The sequence below is a fragment of the Phaenicophaeus curvirostris genome, chromosome 23, assembly GCF_032191515.1.
Source record: "Phaenicophaeus curvirostris isolate KB17595 chromosome 23, BPBGC_Pcur_1.0, whole genome shotgun sequence".
NCBI classification, from domain to species: domain Eukaryota; kingdom Metazoa; phylum Chordata; class Aves; order Cuculiformes; family Cuculidae; genus Phaenicophaeus; species Phaenicophaeus curvirostris.
This window is the reverse complement of record NC_091414.1, coordinates 1275328-1301144: the sequence shown is the minus strand read 5'-3', so window position 1 is coordinate 1301144 and position 25817 is coordinate 1275328. Positions and strand designations below refer to the sequence as shown.

General features: G+C 47.4%; 1 protein-coding gene across 3 annotated transcripts in view; it reads left to right on the top strand.

The window, feature by feature from the left end:
* The window catches only part of CSMD2 (CUB and Sushi multiple domains 2), a 277897-nt gene that overhangs the window by 177970 nt on the left and 74110 nt on the right, over positions 1–25817 (top strand). For all 3 annotated transcript variants that reach the window (XM_069875476.1, XM_069875478.1, XM_069875479.1), the window contains 10 exons: positions 2175–2390; positions 4669–4857; positions 8074–8243; positions 9465–9621; positions 9991–10182; positions 11803–11929; positions 16596–16798; positions 18588–18779; positions 21224–21362; positions 21868–22055. In XM_069875476.1, the coding sequence (XP_069731577.1) occupies positions 2175–2390; positions 4669–4857; positions 8074–8243; positions 9465–9621; positions 9991–10182; positions 11803–11929; positions 16596–16798; positions 18588–18779; positions 21224–21362; positions 21868–22055 (1773 nt within the window). The remainder of the gene's footprint in view (positions 1–2174; positions 2391–4668; positions 4858–8073; positions 8244–9464; positions 9622–9990; positions 10183–11802; positions 11930–16595; positions 16799–18587; positions 18780–21223; positions 21363–21867; positions 22056–25817) is intronic.

The following is a 25817-nucleotide window of genomic DNA, read 5'->3' as shown; positions in this document are numbered from 1 at the left end:
TATTATTTTTAATCTGAGAACTTCAAAATTATTTCTTTCCCTTGTAATTTGCTTTGTTGATTCTTTTATAAACAATGGGAAAAAGCACCCTGCATTTGCAGAGATATTTTGTGCCACAGTAAATTTCAGGCTGAAGCAAAGGTTTAATCAGAGTCATGAATCCTTTAAAATGAGTTTATAATTAGCCCTTAAGGCTGCAGTTACGCAGCCCGTGCCTGGCTCTGCTGCTGGAGGGGCCTCGTGCCCTGTAGTTGAAGTTCTCATCTTAAAAGCCCTGCAGTCAGGGGCTTCCTCCTGGTTTTGGAGATGGTGTCGTGCTTGTCTTTCGCTGGCAGTGGGTTGGTTTCTGTGCAGCGATATTATATCTGTTCCTTAGGCTGAGTTTTGTAAATGCGAGTGTATAAATTTCCTGCCAATAGATAAACAGGGAGAACTGAAGACATTTTGTATTCACTGCATCTCACCAAGTTTTCAGGCCAGAACAGGTCAGATCTATTTTCAGTCAACTGCACTGCCGGTAAGAATAATAAATGTTTGGAAATGGTTAGACATTTCTTACTTCCATGGAATTCTGCAGAGGCAACGGCGGAGCTAAACGTTTTCTGCCAGGCTCCGTGTAATATTTACCCGGGTGTAAGGAAGGAATTGTCAGACTCGAGACCCCTCTTGGTCATTATTAAGCAGAGTCCCACAAATCCTCTGCCTGGGACACTGAAGGCTAGTGAGGTGCAAGGGGCTGCATGGCAGGGATGAAGATTGGGAGAGAACGGAGCAGCTGAGGTGTCCTGTGAGCCCTGCTTCTTCCCAGTCCAGTGGGAAAGGCTTTGTATCGGTTACCGACCTCTCTGTCCTTCATTCCTTGGAAGCAAACCGCTTGCGTGTGGCCAGTAAAGCATCAAAAAGAAATTGGATGGACATATGGATAAATGGAATGTTGAGCTATAATTCAGTGCTGACACAAAACTGTTGGGATGGATATGAAATCTCATTATCCAGAGCCTTAATCAATCTCTAGGTTGGTCTCATCCTGATCGTCAGAAAGAAATGGAGAATGGAGAGCAAAGAGGAGATTATTGCTCTGATCCTTATTTACAGATCTCCTGCGCTTGCTTCTGGAGCAGCTGATGCTGTGCTTTGGCAGAGAAGGGATGCAGAGCAGGACGGCCCTTGGGTCTCCCCAGTCTCTGTGCTGTTAATCCTTGGCTTAACTGAAATAACTTGGTCAGGCTGCTGGGTGCTCCTGGTGTGTGCGAGGAGCTGGGGACCCAGCGTGACTAACAAAGAGCAGGTCACAGCCCTCGTGTCTGCGTGGAGGAGCCGGCTTCCCTGCACAGAGCCCTGGGGAGTTTGTGGGGTTACAAGGGGCATAAAGCCCTGATGAGTGCAAACAGGGGCTGGGGACACTGCCTCTTGGTGCTCAGAAAGTGTGCCAGGCTCTGTGGATGAAACTGTGGATGCAAAGAGGCTTTTTTTTATTGCCAGGCATGGCTTTATCCTGCTAACCCTGTGTGACAGCACTGTGACAGGGTTTCTGATACAAGAACCTTGCTTTGCCCTCTGAAAGCAGTCGCTGCCACTTTGGGGTTTTCAAAGATGGAATTATTTTCCAGAGAATAAGTGTTTCTAATTGCCTTTGAATTCCAGCATGAAAAATCCCCTTGCTGAAGGCTTTTGTGAGAGCCTGAAGTACTTTCCATTTTGCGTCCGTAGATGTGGAGGATACTTGCCGTAATCCATTACTCCCTTCTTGTTCATTTACAAACGCGGCAAGGTCACAGCCTGCTCACCAAACTGCTTCCAATTGTTGAAATTGGGTTTGGAATGAGAGACAGAAGAGTTTTCCTCTGTGTGTTAGTTCTTTCTGTAGCTGGATCTCTTGTGGGGCTTAATTTTGTCATTACTGCGTGGATAAAAGCATCTTTGCTTCTAAGACTGTGGATGGGGAGCCGGTGTCATCTCTGTTCCTGTGGTACAAAGGTGCAGGGATCAAAGATCTTAACTGCCTTTCTCTATCCTAGGCCTTGTACTGTACCTGTTTTACTTTTTTCATTCTCCTCAGTTTACTGGGAAACAGAAAATTAATCGTGATGTCGTCTCAGGGAGAAGAACTTGCATGTGGAGGTGCTGCATGAGCACTCCTAGCTGAAGCCATCTCTGTTTTTCCTCTCCTGCAGGTGTGTTCTTCACCTTTCATACCTTTCACTTGGAGAATGGTCACGACTACCTCCTCATCACTGAAAACACCAGCTTTGCTCAGCCTCTGAAGCAGCTGACGGGCTCCCGGCTCCCTGCCCCGCTCAGTGCAGGGCTCTTCGGGAACTTCACTGCTCAGATTCGCTTCATCTCAGACTTCTCCATGTCCTATGAGGGTTTCAACATCACCTTCTCAGGTAAGGACAGAGGGTGGACAGAGACTTCGTTCTTTAAGTTTCCTTCCTGCTTTTCTGCAGATCTTAGGAATAACCTTGTTGATGCAGTGTATGTGATCTGGGTCACTGGTGGTCACTCCTCTTGTAAACCCACTAAGTTTTTCTGGCATTAAACCACAGTATGTTTGGGGTGTGGAACTGGGTGATCTTTCAGGTCCCTTCTAAACCAACCCATTCCATGATTCTGTTTTCCAAGAAATATTCCCATTGCAGTCTCCGTATCACCCAGTATAGCAATTTTGTCTGACCTGAGCTCCTGTAGATGACTGGATTGAACCCACTGGAATATCAGGTGTTTGTTACCTTGTCCCTCCTCATGTGGTCATCCTTTTTGATCTATTTCTGGAGTCTGAGCTAGCATCTTCTTGGGATATGCTTATCCCTCTTCCTTCCAGATGCCTGCCTGCTTTGTTTACCAGAGGAAAATTACTATAGTAGTTACAGCATTACCAGCGTGGGAAGCTGGGACAGATGGGATGGCAACGTTGAGCAATTTGGACATCTTGGATAAGGAGCAAGGCATTGCTGGTCACTCCCATGGTCTGTCTGGTCTCTATTTTTGCTGTTGGCTCATTGCTCCACTTGGATGCTTGTGCCATGACCCAGCCTCTGCAGCTGACTTAGCCTGGCCTGGATGTGCCACATGCAGCCTGGAGCAGGTTTCCATGATCCCACTGGCGCTGCTGGGGAACTGGAGACCGTATTTTCCTTTGCTGGGCTTCCTCTAATTGCCTGCAGATGAAAGCAGAGCTCCTGGGGCACACAGGGCATCGAGGGATGCAGGATTTTGCTGACTGCAGCAGCACTTCTTGCCCCCACAGTGCTGGCAAATGGCTGGGTGAGACAGTGTCTGCCCTGAGATTTCCAGTAAATGAGTCCAGTCCTGCACTTCCTGAACCAAGCCGCTTCTGTTTGTAATTCAACAAAATGCTGGTTTCTTCCAGTGAAATTCCAGCTTTGCAGAAGTTGTCAGTGAGGTGCAGCGTGTGTACGATGCTCTTGTGGAGGGACTGGAGGAAAGACACGGCTGCCTGTGCGGAACAGACCTTTACGCTTGTAAATAATCCCTTAGCGTGGGTAATCTCTGGGTAGGGTGCACAGGGCGTTGAGCTGCGTCCTTTAACCCAAAGCCTTACAAATGACTGCCTGAGTGTTTACCTGTGTACTCATTTCAGGCAGTGTAATCTTCACTGCCCGAGTGCCCCGACAAGCTCTTCTGTAAAACAATCAGTTAACAGACAACAGCTTATCGTACCACTGCCCTGCTGTTCCTGTATCTCAGTGAATCTTTTAGTCCTGAGGGCACCAGCTGCGGATTTTGCCTGCTGGGGTGGAGGAGAAATGGCCATTCCTATTGTGGAGCTTGATGCCGGTGTGCTCGGTGTCTGTGATGGATGGAGCTGTTGCCATAGAGGCAGATAAAACCTGATGCACCAAGAACTGGCCTCTGATGTCTGGGATTTGTGTGTGATGCTCTGTGGAAACTAGTCTGAAAGTTTCCAATTAACTGCATTTCGATGGAGGAAAAATGGCTTTTTGCCTTTAAGAAGATTGCCTCTAATTACAGCTGTTATTTTCAGTGTATTTGGAGGTTTCTTTCCTATCTTGGAAAACCACAGTGGAAGTCAGTTCTATTTTTAGCTTCTTTAGTTGTATGCACGCATACTTCGTGCTTTGCAGGTGTGTCATTTTTCAAAAAATAACCCTCAGAAGAGACTGTTTTGAGGTCAGAGGCATGGACTTGGCTATTAGCCATGATGCTGTGTGACCTTTCATTCAGCAGCAGCTTAAAATGTTCTCTTGCTTTCCTCAAGCAAGATGCGGTGTTCATTCATTTTCAGGATTAGTAATGTAGAGGCAGCAGAAATCCCATCCGGATCAATTCATCCTCATTTGACTAAACCAGAGGGAGAACGACAAATTTCCATGGTGTTTTGTCACCACTGATGTCACTTTATTGTTTGTCTGACAACAGTGACAGAAAACGAAACCTGTTGTGTTTTGAGTTGGCTTAAATCATGATCCTGGCAGCACCACGGGGGCTGAGAGCGAAACCGAAGTCGGCCTTCGTGGCTCAAACAAGGATGAACGTCTGGCGTGGATCCTTCCATTGCAGAGCTTGGAAACTCAAAGCTCCCTCCTCATCCCTGTGTTCAGGGACTGGGATGCCCTCACTGGGGAGAATGGAGTAGAAGGTGTGACCGTGCCATTCTGCAAATATCCATTTTGTCCCCTGTAGAATACGATTTGGAGCCTTGTGACGAGCCGGAGGTCCCAGCCTACAGCATCAGAAAGGGCCTGCAGTTTGGAGTGGGAGATGTCCTCACCTTTTCCTGCTTCCCCGGGTACCGGCTGGAGGGCGCATCCCGCATCACCTGCCTCGGGGGGAGACGGCGTGTGTGGAGTTCGCCTCTGCCAAGGTGTGTTGGTAGGTGGTCATGTGCTTTCATTTTGCTTGGTTGGTTACTCTGTGCTGGATTGTTTCGGTGGGCAGGGATGGGTGGCATCGCCCAGGATGGCATCTACCAGCTCTCTGGGCGGTTGGTGCGGGGACTGGGGGAGAGGGAGCTGGAATGGGGTTTTTCAGCCCTGAAGCTGTGTTTGGGACCAGCACTGGAGGTGTTCAAAGCCAGGTTGGATGGGGCTTGGAGCCCCTGATCCAGTGGAAGTGTTGGAAGTGGATGGGCTTTAAGGTCCCTTCCAACCCCAACCGTTCTGTGATTCTGTGAAGGAACAGCAGCAGCAATGTCCTACAGCAAGAGAGCAGAAAGGAAGATGGATGCTTCAGGCCGTTGTTAAAAGGTTTAATTTAGTAAGTAGGAAGGTACTGAGTGCTCTGCTGCTACCTGGCTCGCCTGGAGCCATGAAGGATTCGTTCAAATAAGGCAGATCAGGTCTCTTCCCTGTTTTCACTCTGGCAAAGCCTGCTGGATAGATTTTCCTGATGTACAATAGTGACCTTTGAGGGCCATTGCAGAGAGCATTTCAGCCAGAGCCACTCTGCTTCTCAGTCTGCTGAGCCGTGTCATGCTGAACGCATTTCCCAGCACTGCTTAATGCTCAGGTCGCAGGGTTGCACCACGCTGCTGTGGCAAGCAGCCTCTTCAGGGCATGAATAATAATCAGGTTGCGGAGAAAGCTAATCAGGAGAACAAAATCAGCAAGAATCATAACAGAGCGTTAAACTTGATCCTCAGACATCAGTGCTAGGTTTGCAACTCCCTCCTGCCTCTGGCTTTGAATTAACATGTTGGTTTTATAATAATGGGTCAAATTCACTGGTGATTTGTGCAGAGCTGTGGTGGCAGGGTGACAGCCTTGTCCACAATGTCCCTGTCGCTCAGCAGGATCTCTGCCTGCCCTGGATATAGATGGGTATTGGAGACTTGCCCATTAAGATCACAGGAGTTTTTTTGCTTGTTTTTGCCAGACAACTCAGACATTTTGTATTCAATCCCTCTTCTTGAGATGGGTCTGGAGAGAGATGAGAGCGATTTGTTCCTTTGGTCAACCCGTCTCTCCAGGGTAGGGATGCTCCCCACCGACGGCCACTTCAGACTGGATCCCAGCATCATCCCTGGGTAATTAGCGCTGAAGTGAATGTTCTGCTTCTTATACATGGTGAGAGAGAAGGAGAAAGCCTCCTGTGAAGTAAGAGAGGAGGAGAAAGCCTCCTCTGAAGTACCTTCTCTTCTTGTATCCACTGATGCTCCCTGTTAGCCCTCGTGCTCTAACTACAGGACCAGCAGGGATGGCAGCGTCGGTGCAGGATGCTGCGATTGCACTGCGATGGTTTTGCTGAGCTCGAGCAGCTTTGTATGCGGCGAAGGGCTGGTGGAGGCGAGGCAGAGCCAACTAATCAGGAAAGCTGTTCTCAGGGCAAGTCGGAGGGACTCTCCCCAGCTGTGCATGCAGAACTCCAGGACTCAGAGGAACGGGGAGGCAGTGTTCTACAGCTGAAAATCTTTTAGGGTAAATAGGCCAAGGCAACAAGGAGTCATGGTTTGCTCATGTGGGAGCTAATCAGGGAGTAACGCAAAATCCTAAACACATGGTGGTTGCAAGGCAGGTTTACATGTGTTGAGGATTGCGTATGTGTGTAGCGATCAGGCTGCGATGGTCCTCGCTGGAGCCAGGCACACAGACAAGGCAGCGACTGCTGGCAGCAGGAGTTCTCTGTGGAGGGTATCCTCTGGATGCCATTTGGCAAGTAGATCCTGAAGCTGTATGAGTGCTGTGGAGTTTTGCTTCATCCCTGTGCTAAGAGCAGGTAAGAGCCCCTTCTGCTGTGATCTCCTGACATCCAAGATAGGTCAAACCTCCAAAGTGCTGGCCTGTACCTTCTCTCAAGAGGATCGTTCTGCCAAGTTTTGAGTCACACGAATCTACTAAATTCAAATTTGGCCAAAAATCAAATGCTGTTCACACTAGGCAGGGTAGAAGAGGAATCGGATCTGGTGAAGAAGCAGAGAAGCCTTACTGGAAGAGTGTAACAGAATACAGGCCAGAGTGAACAACAGGGAAAGGACTCTTGCTTTCTTCATTTCCTTCCTTCCTGTTTCCGTCTTTCTGAAATGCTGGCCGTGTATAACCTGTCATAGGACATAAACTCAGGGACTGGAGAAGCGCTTGGAGTAACACTGGCTCCCCCTGCCCCTCCAGTTCCCTTGGCTGGTGCTGCAGAGCGATGCCCACAGCGTTTCCTTCCCTGTCTTTTGAACAAGAAAGGTCAATTCTGTCTGTGCCATAGAAAAACCTGAGCCCACTGTGGTTCTTTGAGTGACATTTTGGGAGGAAACAAAGAGATGGAAATTTGAGCTGGTTTCTGAACTGAGAGGCAGAAGGAGCGCTGGTTTTCTCTCCTTTTCTAATGGGAACAGATGTAATTGTTAGCCGCAAAGCTGGGAAGGAAAAATTGCAGGGAGCAGGGGACAAGAGGTCCTTTAAAATGCTGTCAAATGATGAACAGGAGAGCTGAGGGCAGCATTAACAACAAATGAGGTCAAATTTTGTCGTCTTAGCTTTCAGGAAATTATTTTGGGGGCAGCTTTTGGAATTCAGACATAGATTTACCATTTTAATTATTTGGAAGTTTTGCTTGTGCATATCTTTCTGCACAAAGAGCTTTGGCACTCACAACACATTGGTGCCAGCAGTCAGGGGTATTGACTGAATGCCATGGGTTTTATGCACTATAAATAGGTATAGGATGAGCTTACTATAAATATGGAAAAAGCTTTTAACTATTTCAACCTACTATATTTTTTTATTTTCCATCTCATTCATGAATTGGGAAGGAACAAACACAGGGGCTGCTTTGAGCAGGTGGTGGCTTTCCAGGGATTTTGGAGTAGTTTACTGATTTGGGTCCCAAGCTAGCATTTGAGCACATCAGTATTCTCAGACTTCTTCCCTGCCTGCGTCAGGAGAGGGCATTAATGTCTTTGTAAGCCACCTGAGGTTCCGCAATGACAGAAGAGCTAGCGAGTACTGTTTTGTTTCCTGGCTGCGAGTCCATGATGTGTTAGCAGATAGGTGTAGATAGGAACGAGCATCTGTGGCCATTTGGAGGAGTCACCTGCATGTCTTGTATGGCTGGAATATACATGTGGTTATTAAAATGTGGTTTTGTGTCTTTATATAGCTGAATGTGGTTCATCCGTCACTGGAACTCAAGGCGTTCTGCTGTCCCCCAACTATCCATTAAACTATAACAACAACCACGAGTGCATCTACTCCATCCAGACCCAGCCAGGGAAGGGGATCCAGCTGAAAGCCAGGACTTTTGAACTGGAGGCTGGAGATGTCCTCAAGGTAATTCTTCTAGCAGTGATGCTCTACCAGGCTGCTAGTGAGAGCAAGATCTGAAAGGGAAGGAATTTCTTACAATTTTAATGGAATTAGCTGAGTGACCTCACTAAGGCGATGATGAACATCCTTTGCACCTCCATCATTTGAGGCTTCAATCTGCAGAGGGATGCTTAAACAGATTCTGTATCCATTAATAATGTAGATATCTTTGCCGTATCAGTGCACCTTCTGCTGTGAAGTCTTCCTTGAGATTCAGAGATTTATTGAAATGCCGGGGGTTCTTCCTTTGTAGCTGAACTTCAGTTCTTGTCTGCATAGTTGTACAGGGGAAGCTGTTAACACGTGAGGAAGTGTGAGGTTCTTAGTGTTGTTTTTGTGTTTTCACAGAATCAAGGCTGATTTGTCCCAAAAAGAGGTTTATTTAAAGGCAGAACTCAAACTCTTCAGCATTCCCACATTCAGCCTTAGATTAATCTGCATTTACAAGTTTCAGGACTTTGTATAATGGAAACAAATCCAGGCTGAGTTTCTGTTAACCACAAAGAAATGGTTTTGTAGGAGGCATTAATATTACAAAATGTGTGCTGCTGTGCTAAGCCATCTTCCAGAGAACGCTGTCCTTTATTCAAGTGCCGTACTTCTGCACTGTGAGATAGGTGTAATCCACATATTTTCAGCTCACAAATGACAGGAGGGAGAGAGAGATTTGCAGCTAATGCGAAGAATATATTCCTTGTGAAAGAAATGATGTTCTCTCAACAGGTTTGTCATCAACTTCTCATCTGCTCCTGAGGAAAGTTGCTATCAGTCTCCAATAGTGAGAAGATGCTCTTTGTCCTCATAGAAAATCGTGCTAGCTAAAAGAAAGGGAAAAAAATCCCACACTTATGTTTTTCTTAAATAATGATTAGGTCAAGGCACATCTGTGCGTCACTGTAGGGAGAAAATGCTTTTCCCAGTAGCTGTGCTTTGGAAAGAGTGCTTACTTCTGAAAACAGCCCTGGGTGCATAAGCTCAGGTGGAACAAGAAGGATGCGCATTCTCTGGGGTGTGAATCCTGGTCCTCAGATGAATGGCAGCTCAACATCTTCTCAAGTCAGACTCTTGGTTGGGGTAATATCACTGGCTGCAAAGGAATTGTCCCTGTTCAGTCCGCAGAATGATTTGGTCCCTGAAGTAGCAAGCAAAATATGTTTTCCATTGCGTGTTTCATGTTCCTCCCAGGTCTACGATGGCAGCAATAGCTCCACTCGCCTGCTGGGCTCCTTTAGCCGCTCGGAAATGCTCGGCACCAGCATAAACAGCACCTCCAGCAGCATGTGGCTTGAATTCATCACCAACAGCGAGAACACCAGTAAAGGCTTTGAGCTGCAGTTTTCCAGTAAGCCCCTGGGCTTGTGAGGTGGGATCCTGAGATGTAGTGGTGTATTTTTGTGATACAGTTGCATGACCAGAGGAAATGGGCCCTTCCACGTAGATTTTTTTGTAGTCTGAAGTGGAATTGGATTTGGGGAGATGATTCTGCAGGCAAACCTGCTCATCATGAATGAGGCAATGATGATACAGAACCTTTGTACAAGATCTGGGGCATTTGATTCAAATATTAATTAAAAGTATTGATTTTCAATGTGGTGGGGATTTTTTCTCTTCAGAAAATGATTTTAAGAAGAAAACACTAATATAATCCTGTGTTAATTGCTCCTGGCTGTTAAATATCTGATGAAAATGGATGCTGTTTCTCCTGCTCCAGGTTTTGAACTTATTAAATGCGAGGACCCTGGCATCCCGCAGTTTGGCTACAAGGTCCGTGACGAGGGACACTTTGCTGGCAGCTCCGTATCCTTTAGCTGTGACCCCGGCTACACGCTGCGAGGCAGCAGGGCGCTGGTCTGCCTGACGGGCGAGCGGAGAGCTTGGGATCAACCCCTGCCGACCTGTGTAGGTGAGACAACTCTTGCTTTTCAAAAGTCCTCTAACAAGTGTTTTGCTTGTGGGTGTCGCACTGAGCACCCTTTCTTCTTCCTTTGCTCTTACGTGTGATGTTAACTCCGATGCTGATCGCACCCATCTGCCTTAACAGAGACCTTGATAAGGATGAGGGTGAGGAGGCCCTGGCCCAGGTTGCCCAGAGCAGGGGTGGCTGCCCCATCCCTGGAGGGGTTCAAGGCCAGGCTGGATGGGGCTTGGAGCCCCTGATCCAGTGGGAGGTGTCCCTGCCCATGGCAGGGGTGGGACTGGATGGGCTTTAAGGTCCCTTCCAACCCAAACCCTTCCATGATTCTATGATAATCGTGCAGGCTGAGAGTACTGATCTCTTCCAGACTTCTGCGGGCAGCCCTAACATGAAACACTGTGCTCCAAGCACAGATTTGACAAGGTTTCTTGCTTCACTGCAAGGAGACTGCAGCTTTTCCAGTCCTTGTCCTTTCACTTGGATGTGTTAAACAGAGTGGCACTTTCTGATAATGGCAGACGTCACCCTGTGTCCAGGCGTTTGACAGTTCAAAGTCATGTTTATTTGAGAGCTACATGACATCTGATTCCAGATCCTCAGACATTTTAATTCCCTCAGTCTTTTCTTGGCTAAGCCCTGAGATCCCTTTTACCTATAGCTCTCCAGAAGGATTTCTTCTTGCTTGGAAAATGCTTATACTAAGCTTTGTGTATCTAAATAAAGTGCTGTTAGTCTGTTACTTGACAACTTCATAATTAGCCAGTGTTTGCAGGACACGATGCATTTCTTACAGACTTTGTCCTCTGAGAGATCTCTTCAACCAGAAGGCTGCTTTTGTGGTTAGAAGCGCTGTGCTCAGACACTGGCAGACTGTGTTCCCTCATAAGTTAGGACCGTTCTAAAGGCTGGGAGAGTTGGGGTTGTTCAGCCTGGAGAAGAGAAGGCTGCAGGGAGACCTTGGAGCAGCTTCCAGTACTGAAAGGGGCTCCAGGAAAGCTGGGGAGGGGCTCTGGATCAGGGACGGCAGGGAGAGGACAAGGGGAACAGTTTTCAGTTGCAAGAGGGGAGACTGAGATGAGATTTTAGGCAGAAATGTTTTGCAGTGAGGGTGGGGAGGCCCTGGCCCAGGCTGCCCAGAGCAGTGCTGGCTGCCCCATCCCTGGAGATGCTCAAGGCCAGGTTGGATGGGGCTTGGAGCCCCTGATCCAGTGGGAGGTGTCCCTGCCCATGGCAGGGGTGGGACTGGATGGGCTTTGAGGTCCCTTCCAAACCAAACCATTCTGTGATGATTGAGATAAGAAGAATTTGGGTACTGCAGGATGCTAGCAGGCTCTGCCTTTATTCTCTGCAAAGTCAGAAAGGTGGAGGGAAGCTTTGACAGCCTGTCAGGTGATGGGAACGTGCACAGAAGTGCAGGATTGTTCCGGTAACTCAGTCTTTCAGCTGAATTGAATTACTTCCTTTATCTTTGTTTTGTAGGCTTTAAGAATCTCTTTTAAATGGCAAGAAATACTCCCAGTTGTATTCGTAGGACGAGATTTGCATTGTTGCCAAGTGAGAACCGTAATATGTCGTGAATCTTCTCACTAACCCATGTGTTTCTTTCAGCTGAGTGTGGGGGGATGATCAAAGGAGAGTCGTCAGGACGGATACTATCTCCTGGCTACCCAACACCCTACGATCACAACCTGAATTGTATTTGGACAATAGAAGCAGATGCTGGTTGCACCATAGGGTGAGTCAGGCTTGGGTTATCACAGCTTGGTTTTTATTCCATGTGCAGCTTTTTTTTCCACAAGGAAATCAATAGTTATACAGGGTAAATAGAGAGAATTCCCTTTCACTTGGAGAGTCCCAAATGGAGGAGCAGGTGCTGCTTCATCTCCTTGCCAGGTTGAACAGAAGCGGCCTCACTTCTCCTTCCTCTCAAGATTCTTAGCCCTGTGGGGTCTGTACGAGCTTTTGTGCCATGGGTGAAGACGTCATACGATTTGCTAATGCTGCCTGTGGTTTTACTGTATTAAAAAAACATCCAAGAGCATTTTGGACTTGTACAACGTGGATGTTTTTCACACCTTTCTGTTCTGGGATGCGTTCGGAAACAAACCTTTTCCACCAAGTTGTTGAATTTCCCAATGACATTTAATGTGTGTCCAAGTGAGATAATCCTAAAATGAAGATGAATACATAAAACTGATGAAAAAAATCATAACGCAGGAGAGGATAAGCGGAGGGTAGTTATGGGTTTGGTTCATCTCCAGTCACACTGCTCGAGTCATTTAATGGTGAGAGGGATGAGCTCTGTCATGCTACATTTGTGAGAATGGATGGTCAGGTGTGACCGTCCCCAGATGTATGTGGACAGCTGGAAAACTGAGACCACAGCACTTGCCTTAATATTCTAATTGCATTGTTTTAATAATAAATAGAACACGTGCAATGTAATTATCCTCCCAAAGGACAGAGCTCAAGGTGTTTTTTAAACAGCAAGTCTATAGAGAGACCCAAGGCTGCGTTCTCTTCCCGCTCCTCTGACTTCTCTTGTTCTGTTGCCACTTTCCTGTTGGGAAATGGCAGCTTGAAATGTAATTTGTTTATAAGTTGTGTGAATTTGGCAGTTAAGCACAGTATTGAGAACATTTGGCTCATAAAGTTAGTGCAGTCAGCAGCAGAATCCAGGCAGTTCCCTGCTCTCTGATGCTTCATCTGCAATCCCTGCTGCTTAACCCCTGTTCCCATGCTGGAGTTTGCCCAGGGCCCAGCAAGGCATTTTGGTGCCGCTCTGTGTGTTCCTGCGTATTCCAGCCCAGCAAACGCTGTCCTCAACTGAAAACTGGAGTATATTGGCAAGTAAAGTTTGGGTGAGTGATGGGACTTGACGGGGAGGAACCTAGACGACAAGGTCTACTCAATAATCCTCTTCTCCAACAATCTCCCGTTATAATTTCTAGTGCTCGTTAGCTGGTGTGTCAGCCCCGTTTCTGTGCAGACCCGAAGACCCGTTGCTGTCCCAATCCCATGTGCTTTCACTGTCAGTGCCCTTTTATCTTCGCCGTAGCTCCCTTGCTGCATTAGCACTCGTCATCTCTTCAGTGGAGACTGTTAACCACATTTTGCTCTGTGGTTCTTTCAGTCAGTGGAGGTAGATCTGGTCCAGTATTTTAATTTTTACTTAATGCAGAAGTTCCCTCCATTAGCTCTTCAGTGTGGTTCAATAATGGATGGTTTCTGTAAGAGCACAGGAGGAGGAGCAAGGCCAACACAGCTTAATTCCTGCATCCAGGTGAGATCTCCTACTTTTTTTTCTCATTCTCCTTTAAAACAAAAGCACCCCACCAAAAGCATAAGAGGCTGCCTCATCCAAGACTTCTTCAGCAAGTGAACTTTACCCACACATAATCCTTGTCTCCTTCTTCAAGAGCACTCAGATGAGCAGAGCTGTAGGCTTGTGTTTGCAGGATCAGCCAGAGGCTTGGAAGAGGCCAGGACTGAAAGGAAACGGTGCCAGGCAGGGGTATGGCAATACCCCGTGTGACCCTTCCTTTCATCAGAAATGAAAACTCCCTCCTTCTGCTCCTTTATTTTGGCAGCTCAGCCAGAACAGATGATCTCCAAGTAGTTGAGAGCACATTTTCAGCAACTTCATTTTTATGGTAATCCATTGGAAAAATAATCCTCTTCACGCATGGTACAATTGTATAAAGCTCTCATTTATAACTTACATTAAAATTAATCACCAAGGTTTTTTGAATAAAGCTGTATCTGCACAGAATGGGGGAAAGGAGAGGAAGATAGAAAAATCAGTCTGTACATCACTGCTGTGAGAGCTGAAGGGTTGCACTTTGAGAGAAGATTAATTTTGTGCATGTGCAAACACACGCATGTACGCGCACCTAAGATTACAACTAAAATGACTTGGTTATCTGTGAGTCTCAGGAGAGAAAGAAGTGGTTGGAGGTTTACTGGAAAATAAATAAAAGTTGCCTTCAAATAGAGCTTGTGGAGCTGAGAGCAGTGAATCCACTGAAGGGGCAGAGACGTTTTATAGTCCAGCAGTGATCTCTGTCATACCAGAGCTCAATGATGTTGCTAATCCTGATGTAATGGGTGGTGCTGTATCAACAGGTTCTGTCCTTCACCATCTCATCTAGAAATCTGAGTGAGGATATTGGCATGTTTCAGTTTGCTTCCTTGGAAATCTCTAGAGATGTAACAGCTTTTAAGTTCAGGAACCCCCTGCAGGCTGGAGGGAGGCAGCGAGCAGCACTGCCAGCGCCTCAGGCTGCATTCCACGGCTGAGACCATCTCCAGATTGGAGCCCAGCGTGTTGCACAGCAGAGCTGAGCTGGGGTGGCCAGAGCTTGGATGGGAAATGTTGGCAGAAAGAGCTCTATGTCCGTTGGTCAAGACGTGGAGGTGCTTTCTGAAGAGCTGGGGCTGAACAGCTCGCCAAAGCTTATGTAGAGTGTCCGTGCAGAGCTGGCCTCTCCTACTCTCTGCTCCTGCTAAGCTGGAAGAACTTCTCTCCATCACGTATGTGTTCATATAAAAGCAATTTCCTAATTTGCTCTTTGCTGCATTTTCACATGTGCAGTCGGGAATGTCAGAGTGCAGAAGTAAAACTCTCTTCCTGCGCTGAACCAGAGTCTCTGCCTTGTCTTAAATGAAGCCCTGCTGGGAAGACTGAGGCTGATAGAGGGATCGTGCTGCTTGGTTACAGATGTACCTGTTGAATAGATTGTTTTGCTCCAGAGCACACCAGTTCTCTTAATAAGATCAGCTACTGCATTAGGCTCCGGAACCAACTGGCGTTGGACGACCTGTGCCTTGCCACTGAGTCACTGGTTATTACACAAGGTGAAGCGTTGCCCGCAAGCTCCTGAAGGAGGGAATTGAGTTGCTGTAGGCAGCTGTGCTTCCAGGGGAGCTGGTGGCGAGCTCTCCCGGGCAGTGGCAGTTCCAGGGTGTCCCACACCCCGGTCAGTCTCCGTGAGCATCTCCCTGTTTCTGAGAGCTTCAGCAATGAGTTTTCTTGGGAATTTTGGGCAGCTAGAACCAGTTTGGGCTAACTAGAAGCCAAATAGAATTGGAGTCAGGCCAACACAGCTGTGGAGAGCGCTGCTGCTGTGGTCCACCCTTACTTTCCTTGAGTGTGGCTTCCTTTCTCTTTGCTCAAGGTCTCTGCTAGGTAGATTTATGATTCAGCTCTTTTGGTTTCTGTCGGATTCTGTGGGCATCATTTTGTTGCTGAGTACTTTGCAGTGGGGATTTTTTTCCCCTTTTATGGTTCTACCTGATTTATTTATGTTTGCCCCGGATAAATGGGAAAGCAGCCAAGCGAATGATTCCTTGTTTTCCTCCATGGGCTGTCAGGGCTTTAAGCACAATACCTGATTGTTTTATTCGTTGCAGATTTTTCCCAGTACAGTTTATAGATTTCTGTCTCTTTTTCACACTAGTGTGTTTCAAGTTACCCCATCTTAGCCCGAATCCAGTGTGTCAGATAGTGTTTCCCCTGTGATAACGTGGCAATGAAAAACAGGCAATTAAATGCCTTTGGTTGGCATTTGAAATGCAGGAGTACAAGGGACTGAGCCCTGATGCAGCGCAGCCTGTAGTTGATAGCTCCCCTGGGTGTAACTGGTGATAATGATGGTGCTTCTGGTCTTGGAAGATCCCAAAGCTCGTTGCAAGGTCTGGATTCGTCTGCTTTGTGTCCCTCCCCAGCTGAGGTGGTTTGCTGGGGAGAAGTGTGGTGTGATATCTCCCCCAGCCTGGGGTGGGAGGAGAGGAGCATCCCAGCAGGGGCTGATGTTAGGGCCAAGTTTGTTCTGTCCAGAAGTGCCATAAGGTCTCTCCTGGGTGTGAAGGCAGCTTCTGGCCTTCTCCTGTCCCCTTAGGTCCATCATTCTGGATGAATTTCTTCACTGTGATGACTCCTACCAGCATCTTAGCTTCCCTAGGGAATTTTTGGTGGAAGTGTCAACTGGCGTAGCCCTGTTCCTGTTTAAACACCTCATTCAGAGCACGGTCTTGCTGCCAGATGCCAGTTCCTTAATTCCTCTTTTCTCTCCCTTCCCTTCGTGTTGTGGGTTCTGGAGAGCTGGCTCGCACTGCCTCGCTTTTCCTTTGCTTCTCGCTGAAGTTGTTCTATTGGCTCTTTGTTAACGTCCGTGTTTTATTAGGGAAGCATGTGACTAAGACCTTGGGGTTTGTAGGTAGACAGTGTTTGGTAGAAGGATAAAGTGCTTTGTCTAAGCTGAGTTGCAGGTAACAAGAAAGAAAACATTCCTTGTGGGTCGAGCTGTCCGACGATGGTACCAACCATGTTTCTGATCCTCTCGGGAAAACAGGGCAGAGCTCGGTTTGTGGGCTGACCTCTGGTTCTTTTTGCCCCACAGGCTCCATTTCATGGTTTTCCACACCGAGGAGTTCCACGATGTGCTGAGGATCTGGGATGGCCCGGTGGAGAACGGCATCCTCCTAAAGGAGATCAGCGGGTCCGTCTTACCCAGTGATGTCCACAGTACTTTCAACTCGGTCATCCTTCAGTTCAACACTGATTTCTTCACAAGCAAGCAGGGCTTTGCTGTTCAGTTTTCAGGTAGGCTTTGCATTGGTTCCTTTGTGTTGTCCAAACCTGGTTTTGCAGAGAGGTGATTTCAGGTCACATTTGGGTGCAGTCTCTGTAGATAGAGAAAACTCTTGTATTTTGACCTTGCGATGCAGGTGGATTCTGTGCTCCCTCTGCTACAGTCACCTTCACAGTGGTGAACTTGGCAGCGAGATGCAGAGCGTTACCTTGTGGAATACACAAGAAGGGATTACAGATATTTTCCACTGCGTTCCCGCAGGTCCCGTAGAGACACCGGTATGCAGGCAACTTCCCCCAGGCGTTGCGAGAGCAGTTGGTCAGTGGTCTCCAAAAACCACGTCTATTTAAAATCCCTCAAATTGGATCCCCTGAGATGCAGATCAGAGAAAGTTTTCTCTGCTGCAGGGATGTCACTGCTAGCAGCAGCAGCACTAAGTGTCATCTATCATTGCCCAAGTCCTGCCGGCCGCTACCTGAGACTCGGCCTTGCAAATGCATTAATTTTAATTAGGTTAGGGTAATACATTTCAACATTCACACACAGGTTTCTGGGTGCAGGCCATCACCGATATGTCCAGTAACCAGCCCGCAGATGCTCGGTGTGGGGAGCATAGTAAACAGGGAGTCTGTTAGGTGATTGATGACCTTCCTGGGACTCAGACACAAACACCTGTCAGAGCTCATTGTGTCTTTCCTAGGTTTGTGCCCGTAGCTTTCTGGTTGGGGTGCCTTTCATGGTCAGGTGAGCAGGCCAGCTCTTTGGGAAGAGTTTGTGCTGGGTGAGACCTTCTGGGATGAGCAAGGGAGAACTTGGTGTCACCCAGCACAGGTCTGCTGTCTTCTTTCTTTGCCAGGCTTGTGTCTCAGTTGCCAGGAAGGACCAGACTGGGCTGCCGACTCGCTTATCTTCAGTGGCACAGAAAGAGAGAGGGATTTCCTCTGACTCTTTTAAGAAGAGCTTGCTCTAAACTGCCTGGGTGTAATAGACTCTCATCAACTTAGCTAGAAATAAGCTCTGCTCTGCTGCCTGATACGGAGCTGGTCTTTATTGAATGCCTCTACTCAAAGCCTTTGTTCACAAGGTGTGACAAAGTAGTCAGACCTAAGCTCAGAAGTATAGAGGTTTGGGTCTTGTGAACTTTAATGATCTATATAAGCTTGCAAAACTTCTATTACTCCAGGACTTCCCATGCTTTTCAGTTGTTGTAGTGTTGACAGAGCTTGAGCTCAGTCAGCAGTGATGCTGTGCTGCCTGCCCCCAGCTGGGAAGAAGCTGAGGGGGTCATCTCACAGCTCAAAGGGATGCAGCAGCGAGACCGGGAGGGAAACACAGGCATTTCTAAAAGGTCAGGCTTGATGCTTCGCAGGGCTAAAGGCTAAATTGCTCTGGCACCCAGGGGAAGTGGGAAGTGCTAGTGGATTAGTTTATTTTGCAGCATGTGTCTGACACAGAGTTCTATAAAAATGCCATGTAAGATCAGAGGATGTCTGGACTTATTAAGTAAACATGTATGTGCACAATTATGCATCAAACTTGCACTCTGCATAGCACACTTGAACTTGCTGCTCCCCAGAGTCTTTACCAGCTGGAGCGGCAGCTGCTCGGTGCAAAGGAAAAGCCAGTAGTTGTGTATGTGGCAACTTTAAGGAGTCCTGAAGGAGGGGGAGAGATGAAGAATGAAGTCATTGCTTGGATATCTGCATAAGGATGGTCTTAAGTAAAGCTGGTGCTGTAAGCCTGTATTAAATATAAATACATATATATATTAAAAATATGTATTTTTTTAATACTCTTCAGTTTCTACCGCCACTTCCTGCAACGACCCAGGAATTCCCCAGAACGGGAGCCGCAGTGGTGACAGCAAAGAGGCCGGTGACTCCGTTGTCTTCCAGTGCAATCCAGGATACGCACTGCAAGGCGAGGCCAAAATCACTTGCGTGCAGATTGAGAACAGATTTTTCTGGCAACCGGACCCTCCCTCCTGCATAGGTACAGACACGCATCCATCCTTCCACTGCACTGCGTCCCTGCCCCCTTCCATTGCACAACTTCTCTATCTGAGTTTCACCTGAGTTGGAGAGATGTAGGACAAGGTATAAATGTTTTGGGTAGATGCCTCATGGAACTGCTTTTTAGGTTTATCCTCAGAGTGTCTGGGACAGCGAGAATCCAGCTCATGCTGGAAGCTTATAGGACGTACTGCGATGTAAGTGATGGTATTTAACCTGACAAGTCAAAATAAAGGCTTATTTAAAACTCAGGTTGGTAGGGAGGATTGGGGTCATGGGTGAATAATTTCCACATGAGGAGACAGCAAATTCTGTCACGAGAAAGAACTGTCTGACATTTCCTTTGAGTCATAAAGTAATAAAAGAAGCTCATAAAAGTGCTCCTTTTTAGCATGTCCAGAACACATAAAAACAGTCATGCTAAGCACATAAGAGCAATAAACATTAAATATCCTGGCCAATTAAATGCTGGCTACAAATTACTTATCCTGTAACCCTCATTCCTGTTTATGCACTGTTATCCCAAGCACGAAAAATTCAGTTAATTCTATTTCTAACATCTGATTTAATGCCAGCTCAGAAACTTCTGCAGCACACACAGGATTTATGCTCCCTGCAGGATGACTTGGGTTCTGAATGAGTCTCTGATAATCCAGTGTGGCACCCTCTCTGTCCCTTCAGTCTTCCCAGAGCTATAACTAAATCACATTGTTGCGTGTCATGCCCATCTCGTCATTGTCCTGGTGAGTTTTCTCTCACACCAGAAGTTGGGCTTTTGGTCCTTTTCAGACGAGTGCAGCTGGTGCTTTAGTCTTGGCGTGAGGTGAACCCCATGGGTCACCTCTGGTTTGACTTTGAGACATTGTGTTGGGTCTTTTTTGAACACAAGCCTGGCAGTCTTGTTTTAGGAGTCATCAGCTCCGTGCAAAAGCTGAAAGCAGCATCTCACTCCTTCCCTCTGTTCAGTGACAAAGGATTTGGAGGAGTCAGTTTTGAAACAGGCTGCCTCGTTAGAGCTGAATTGGAAAACGGGGTTTAATGTAGGGCTTGGATTTTATGTTTGTGTTTAGCATTTCAAATGTATTTGCACGTCGTTATTGTACAGCTTCGGCAGTCCCTGTACAACGTGGGCTGGAGTGGAACCTCAGCTGAACGACCCCAGAGGTTTGGGGTATTTGAAGTTGGCGTCCGGATCCAACTCCACACAGCAACCACTCAGACCAGTTTCTGTTTGAAATCCTTTGGAGACTGTGGGTGGGATTTTCAAAGAAGTGAGAGGGTGTTGAACAGCCGTCTCCCTCAGGCTTTCCTGAAATGCCTCTGTTTCCTTCAATTCCTGCCTGAATTTTCCTGGGACTTTAAAGTCTGGGAGAGTTTCGCGTCCTAAGCATTAAGATGAAGGGACGTGGACACGGAATAGGTGCTTGCGGTTCTTCCAAGTTGTTTGTGCACGACCTTCAGCTCAACCCTCCACTGTCTGTGCTGTGATCTCCTTGTCTCTTCGAGGGGTGTAACAGATCTCAGTGCCTGCAGCCGGACTTCGTTGAACCAAGGAAGCTGGGTTTGGGCTTTGAAGAAGAGTCCCTAGTTTAGTCTCCACTGTGATGTTTATAGAGCAGCCCCACTGCCTTTCACCTGCTACCTGGTGATTCTTGTGTGTTTGCCGGGCTTTCTAAAAGCCCACAAGATAGACACAGGTGCCTGCTCCTTCATGGAAGGCCTTACTCTGTTATTTCTGCCCTGTGCAAGCTCGTTTCTTGCTCGGTGTTGGCCTCGCTGTAGGCTGGTTGGGATCAGGCACCTGCATTTAGTGCAGCCTGTGCTCCCTTCTCTCTCACCCCACCCCAAATCTGGGACTATCGATCTGGGTCGACGGGGGGAATCTCAGAGCATCGACCCTCGGAAAGAGACTGCGGAAAGGCTGACAGTAATAAATCAATCATGAGGTTTTGCCATAGTAAAAATACATGCAGATGCTTTCAGCCTTAAAAAAGTAATAATTGATTTTTCAATCAGCTTGCAATTTAATGTGTTGGGGACTGTCATAAACACGCACAAGCCATTAGGCCCAGACAACATGTTTTCACGTCTTTAGCAACCGTCCAGGCTTTGACCAGGAGTTGCTGAAATAAATGCAGCAGAAAAGCATAAAGTGTCTCTCGCTCCTGGTTACTCACATTTACATTTTGTGAAGATCAAAATAGTGTCTGTAGCTCTGATTGTGTGTGTGTCTGTGTCCCCTGTCTGGAATAACGGAGCCCTCGTCTCTGTTTGGGCCGTGACAAGCTGCTGTCACACATCGAGATCTCGCAGCCTGCCTCTCTGTCCCCATCTCCCTCTCTCTTTCTCCCTTCCTGCATCTCATCTACTGTATTTTCAGTTTCTCTAAGACAAAGCCTTATCCCTTTGCTTGGTTGCCTTCAGCTCCCTGTGGAGGCATCTTGACAGGACCAGCAGGAGTGATCCTGTCCCCGCAGTACCCGGAGCCGTACCCGCCGGGGAAGGAGTGCGACTGGAAGCTCACTGTCTCTCCTGACTATGTCATTGCCCTCGTATTTCATACGTACGTACCGAGAGCTCTTTGGCTCCTCGTCCGTGGCTGCTGGGGTGGACGGGAGGGGTGCCAGCGGTGGGGCACGGCCTGGGAGAACGGGGCCTCTACGGGGGGCTTCCCTCTCTGAAGTAACCAAACCAAACCTGGCAGGGCTGTCCCATCCTCCTGGGGAATCGATTCTCAGTCATGAGCTTAATTTGGGGAAAATACATATATTCCAACTGTAGCTTCTCTTTGATATCCACGTGTTTTGTACAGGACGTGACCCTTTAACCGGTGCAGTGTAGGAAACCCCCGTAGCGACACTGGCTTACGTGTTTGTGCTCTTGTCCACATTACCAGTCTTTTATGGAATGGAGACAGACGTGCTTGGCCAGGGAGCTGCTCTGGGAAGCAGTTTCTCAGCTCTGGGTTGCTGAGAGGGCTTGCACAGCCCAGCAAGGCCTTGGTCTCTGTTCTCTGGGAGCTGCTGTAGCATCCTCATGGTCCAAGCGCTCTTCCTTTGGTTTTGCAGCTTCAGTTTGGAGCCGGGCTATGATTTCCTTCATATTTACGATGGACCCGATTCACTCAGCCCCCTGATCGGGAGCTTTTATGGCTCCCAACTCCCAGAGAGGATAGAGAGCAGCAGTAACAGCCTCTTCCTTGCCTTCCGAAGCGATGCATCCGTCAGCAACACCGGGTTTGTCATTGAGTACACAGGTAAGAGCAGTCTGGGGGTCCTTCTCACCCCACTCACTCAGCAAATACATGGGATTTTACCTGCGCTTGTTCTCAGGTTCAACCCCACGCAGCTGAACCAAGTGGGTTCCAAGCTCCAGACACTGTGGAAAGCTCTCTTCAGGCAGAAATCCTGCTGTCTGTAGCACCAAAGCTGTTTAAGTGATGTGGCAGGGAAAACGGTGAGCTGGAAAGAGGGGATCCTGTAGGTGCACAGGAGAGCCAGAGTACGAGGTAGATAAGAGCAGCGTAAGAAGACTGTCAGGTGGCTGAGGATCTGTCACATGTGGCTGCTTCTCAGTGGGGCTTTCATTAACAGAGAAGAAAATTTCTCCATCTGTTTTGTTTTTTTTTCCTTCAAAGAAAAGGGGAGGGAGATTCCAGACAGAACACATTTGTGTACAGGCTGTATTCTGTATAATCTTGCTGCACGCTGAATTTAAATAGCTCTGTCATCTCAGTGAGCAGAACATGCTGCTCCATTGCAGATTTGAGTTCTCTGAGTCCTAGAGAGTGCTGAACCATTAACTGGGTATTAGGAATGCTCCAAAATGCAATGGATTTAAGATTTATTTTTGGTGGAAGAGCAGCTCTGTCCAAGCTAAGGAGTTACAGACAGAGATATCCAGTATAGAATCTCAGTCTGAATTCTTGGTACTGTCCATCAGGAGTGTTCCAAGTGGTGGGTGGCTGCATCTGGAGGCGAGGATCACGGAGGTGGATGTTCAGCATTCTTGAGTCAATGAAACTGTCCTGGAATCTGCACAGGTTGCTTCACTTCAGATTTTAAAGCATCTATTTACAAAATCACTAATAAATAGTAAAATGAACAGAGTAGTTTATGGATATCTGTGTTGTTAGAGCAGTGGCTTTTTTTTTCTTGCTTGAGGAGGAAGTAAAACGTTGTGGTGGCTTCAGCTCTAATGAGAGACAGGGGAGTGGCTGGAGTTTTCCCTGGATTGCTTTTAGCTCTCAGTCGATGGAGGAAGCTGGGAAGTGACAGACCTGACACTGCTCTTCTGGGAAATGGGGAAAACAGAAAGGCTTTGGCAGAGCATGTTCCTTGTTTGTGCATAGGGTAGGTGGAAGAATGGAGTTGTTACCAGCCTTAGTAAAAAAACAGTTCTGACAAGCTGTATCTGATGAGCTGGGACTGTGCAGGATGGAGGAAATGATTAAAAACAGGGAGAAAAAAAACAGGGCTGGTAAGAAATGATTCTTCAAACCTACTCTGGCCTATATGGACTAGTTTGTAGCACAGGAACAAAAGCACGGATGACCTCAGATGTACTGAGGGTCTGGTGCTATGAAACACATGGGCTTTGCACGTGCTCGGGCAATTCTCTCGTCCTATACCCCATCTCTGATCTGTGGTGCTTGCTTTTGAGTTTACCTGACCAGAGTTGGAATGATAGCGAAGTGGCAATTCCAGTTGTTGTGCTGATCAGATGAATTTCCCCTTACTAAGGTTGTGAAATAATAAGACAAAGACAATTAACACTGCTTAAGAGTCAAGAGATTGAAAGTTTTCCACTCTCATTAGAGTTGATTTTACTGAAAATTAAGTCTTGTGGTTTCTCCTTTTCCCCTTTCATTTTGGACAGCCAGAAAATAGTTAACAAACGAAATCTCATCAAATTAGGGTGGTTGTGCAATGTGTTTTTCTCCTAAACACTCCTACAGTGTTAATCGCGCCTACACGCTTCCCACAAAGCCAAACTGCTGGGAGAAAAGAATGAGGCTTTCAGTTTGCTCATTAATTTCCCCGCATTTTAAAAGGAACCTGGGATTCAAGTCGGAGAAGCGGCAGAAAATAGAACTTCGGGGAATTGAAGGAAGAAAAAAAGAAATGCAGGAGGGAGCAAGTGTGAGAGAAAATCAAATGCCGAGCTCGGCTCCTTGCCACCGTGGAATCCCAAGTGCAGTTCAAAGACATCATCTTATCTCCTCCTTCTCAGTGCGTGTGGTCGGTGCTGCAGCCCACGTTAGCCCCTAAATGCCCTCCATCACCTGTGTCTGCTGTGTGCGCAATGCTGCTAATCACTAAGGGCTTTGCAGTCCTCTTTTGGTTAGGATTTTTTGGGGAAAAAGGGCAAGTAAGCCATCTGCCAGTCCCTCCTCACAATCCCACGTCTGCCCTGCGACTGCGGCTGCATCACTCGCCCGGAGCCGCGATGTGTTGGGTGAATTTCAAACAACCTCAGCGCTTCGTTGGAAATTCTTTCAGGGGCAAGAGCTCTTCAAGAGAAGGTTGTCCTCTGGGGGCATGAGGAATGGAGAAAACGAGAGAAGAATGAATTTGGTGCTTGTTATGTCAGGTTTTGCATAGAGCGTGGCTGAGAGTGAAGTGGGAATGCAGCAACGTCTTGGAAAGGTGGCTGAGGGCAGAGCGATTGCCCAGGTTAGCTGCACTGATAGAGCATGCCAGCAGCCTTTCTGATAGAGGCACACGTAGCCTTGCTTTGCACTTGTAATGCAGGCAGCTGTGAAGCAGAATGAAAAATCAAACTAGGGTTACCAGCAAAGAGAGCCAGCGTGCTTCCCCACACACACTTCAATCCCCAGAGGTTTGGTTCGCTGCCTCCTAAAAGCCTTCCTAGACTTGGCTCAGGGAGGAGAAACCTAAAAGCAATAATTTGGGTTTTCAGCTGGGGAGGAGTGGATTTGGGGTTCAGGGTGGTTCACGGAAAGGAAGGAGGACGCTCAAGGCATGCCACTTCAGCTCTGTTGATGTTGTTATAATCCTTAACAAAGTGCTTGTTTGCAGCAGCACCTCAGTGTGTGTCGCCATCCTTGTGAACACAGTGTGCTCGTAGCATTTATGCTTAAGCCCAGCAACTGTTAATCTACCACAGCAGAAGGATGGTAAATCCTGGACTAGGAAACAGGAAAGACACCTGGGAAACTAAAGCTTGAACGTGGGAAGGAGGTGGCTTGCTGTGCACAGAGCATTTAGCTCTTGTTCCAGTTGCTGCTTAAGAATTTTTTTAAGCGTCTCATCTATAGAAAAATAAGGTTCTTAGCTCAGCCTCTCTCTGTGTATTATCTTCTGACCCAAGGTCATGGTTGTGTGTCTTGGTTACGCTTGGGAGATTCCTGGTTACAGAGCAATCCTGGGTAAGTTCCACAAACGTTCCCCAGGCCCCTTGGTGTGCAAACGTTCCCTGGTGTCCTGCCATTGCCAGAAAATGCTCCTGGCAACTCTTTTATGTTTGCCTGGAGTTGAATCTCTGCAGTGAAGATGATCCTTTCTTTATTGGGAAATCGACCAGATTCCAATAATCAGTTTGCATCGCAGCATCTTGCAAACGGCAGATGTTATTCTGATACACTTCATGCATTCATACACTGAGATTCTTAAATGGAGACCACGCTTTGTTAGGAAAGTAAAAGGCAGACTGGTTGTTTGGAGAGCTTTTCCCAAATTATCCCTCTCTTCCCCCTTATATTTTTGGGAGCTTTGAGGACCTGTTGTTATAGACACAGAAATGCATCAAACTCCATTAGTCCTTGACTCCATCCGAGCCTCTTACCCCGATGAGTTGATGCTGAATGAGACCCAAGGGGCACGTGGAGGGTTGGCTCCTCCTGCTTGGGGCAGAGAGTAGGATGGAGTTTCCGGGTTGGGTAACTCCAAAAAGCGAGAGGTTTTCTCACGCTTTTTAGTCCTTTCTTTTCTGTTGTGGGCCAGAAGTGAAGAGGTGTGAAATTGAAAGCAAATGAAGCAAAACTGATTACTTTTCA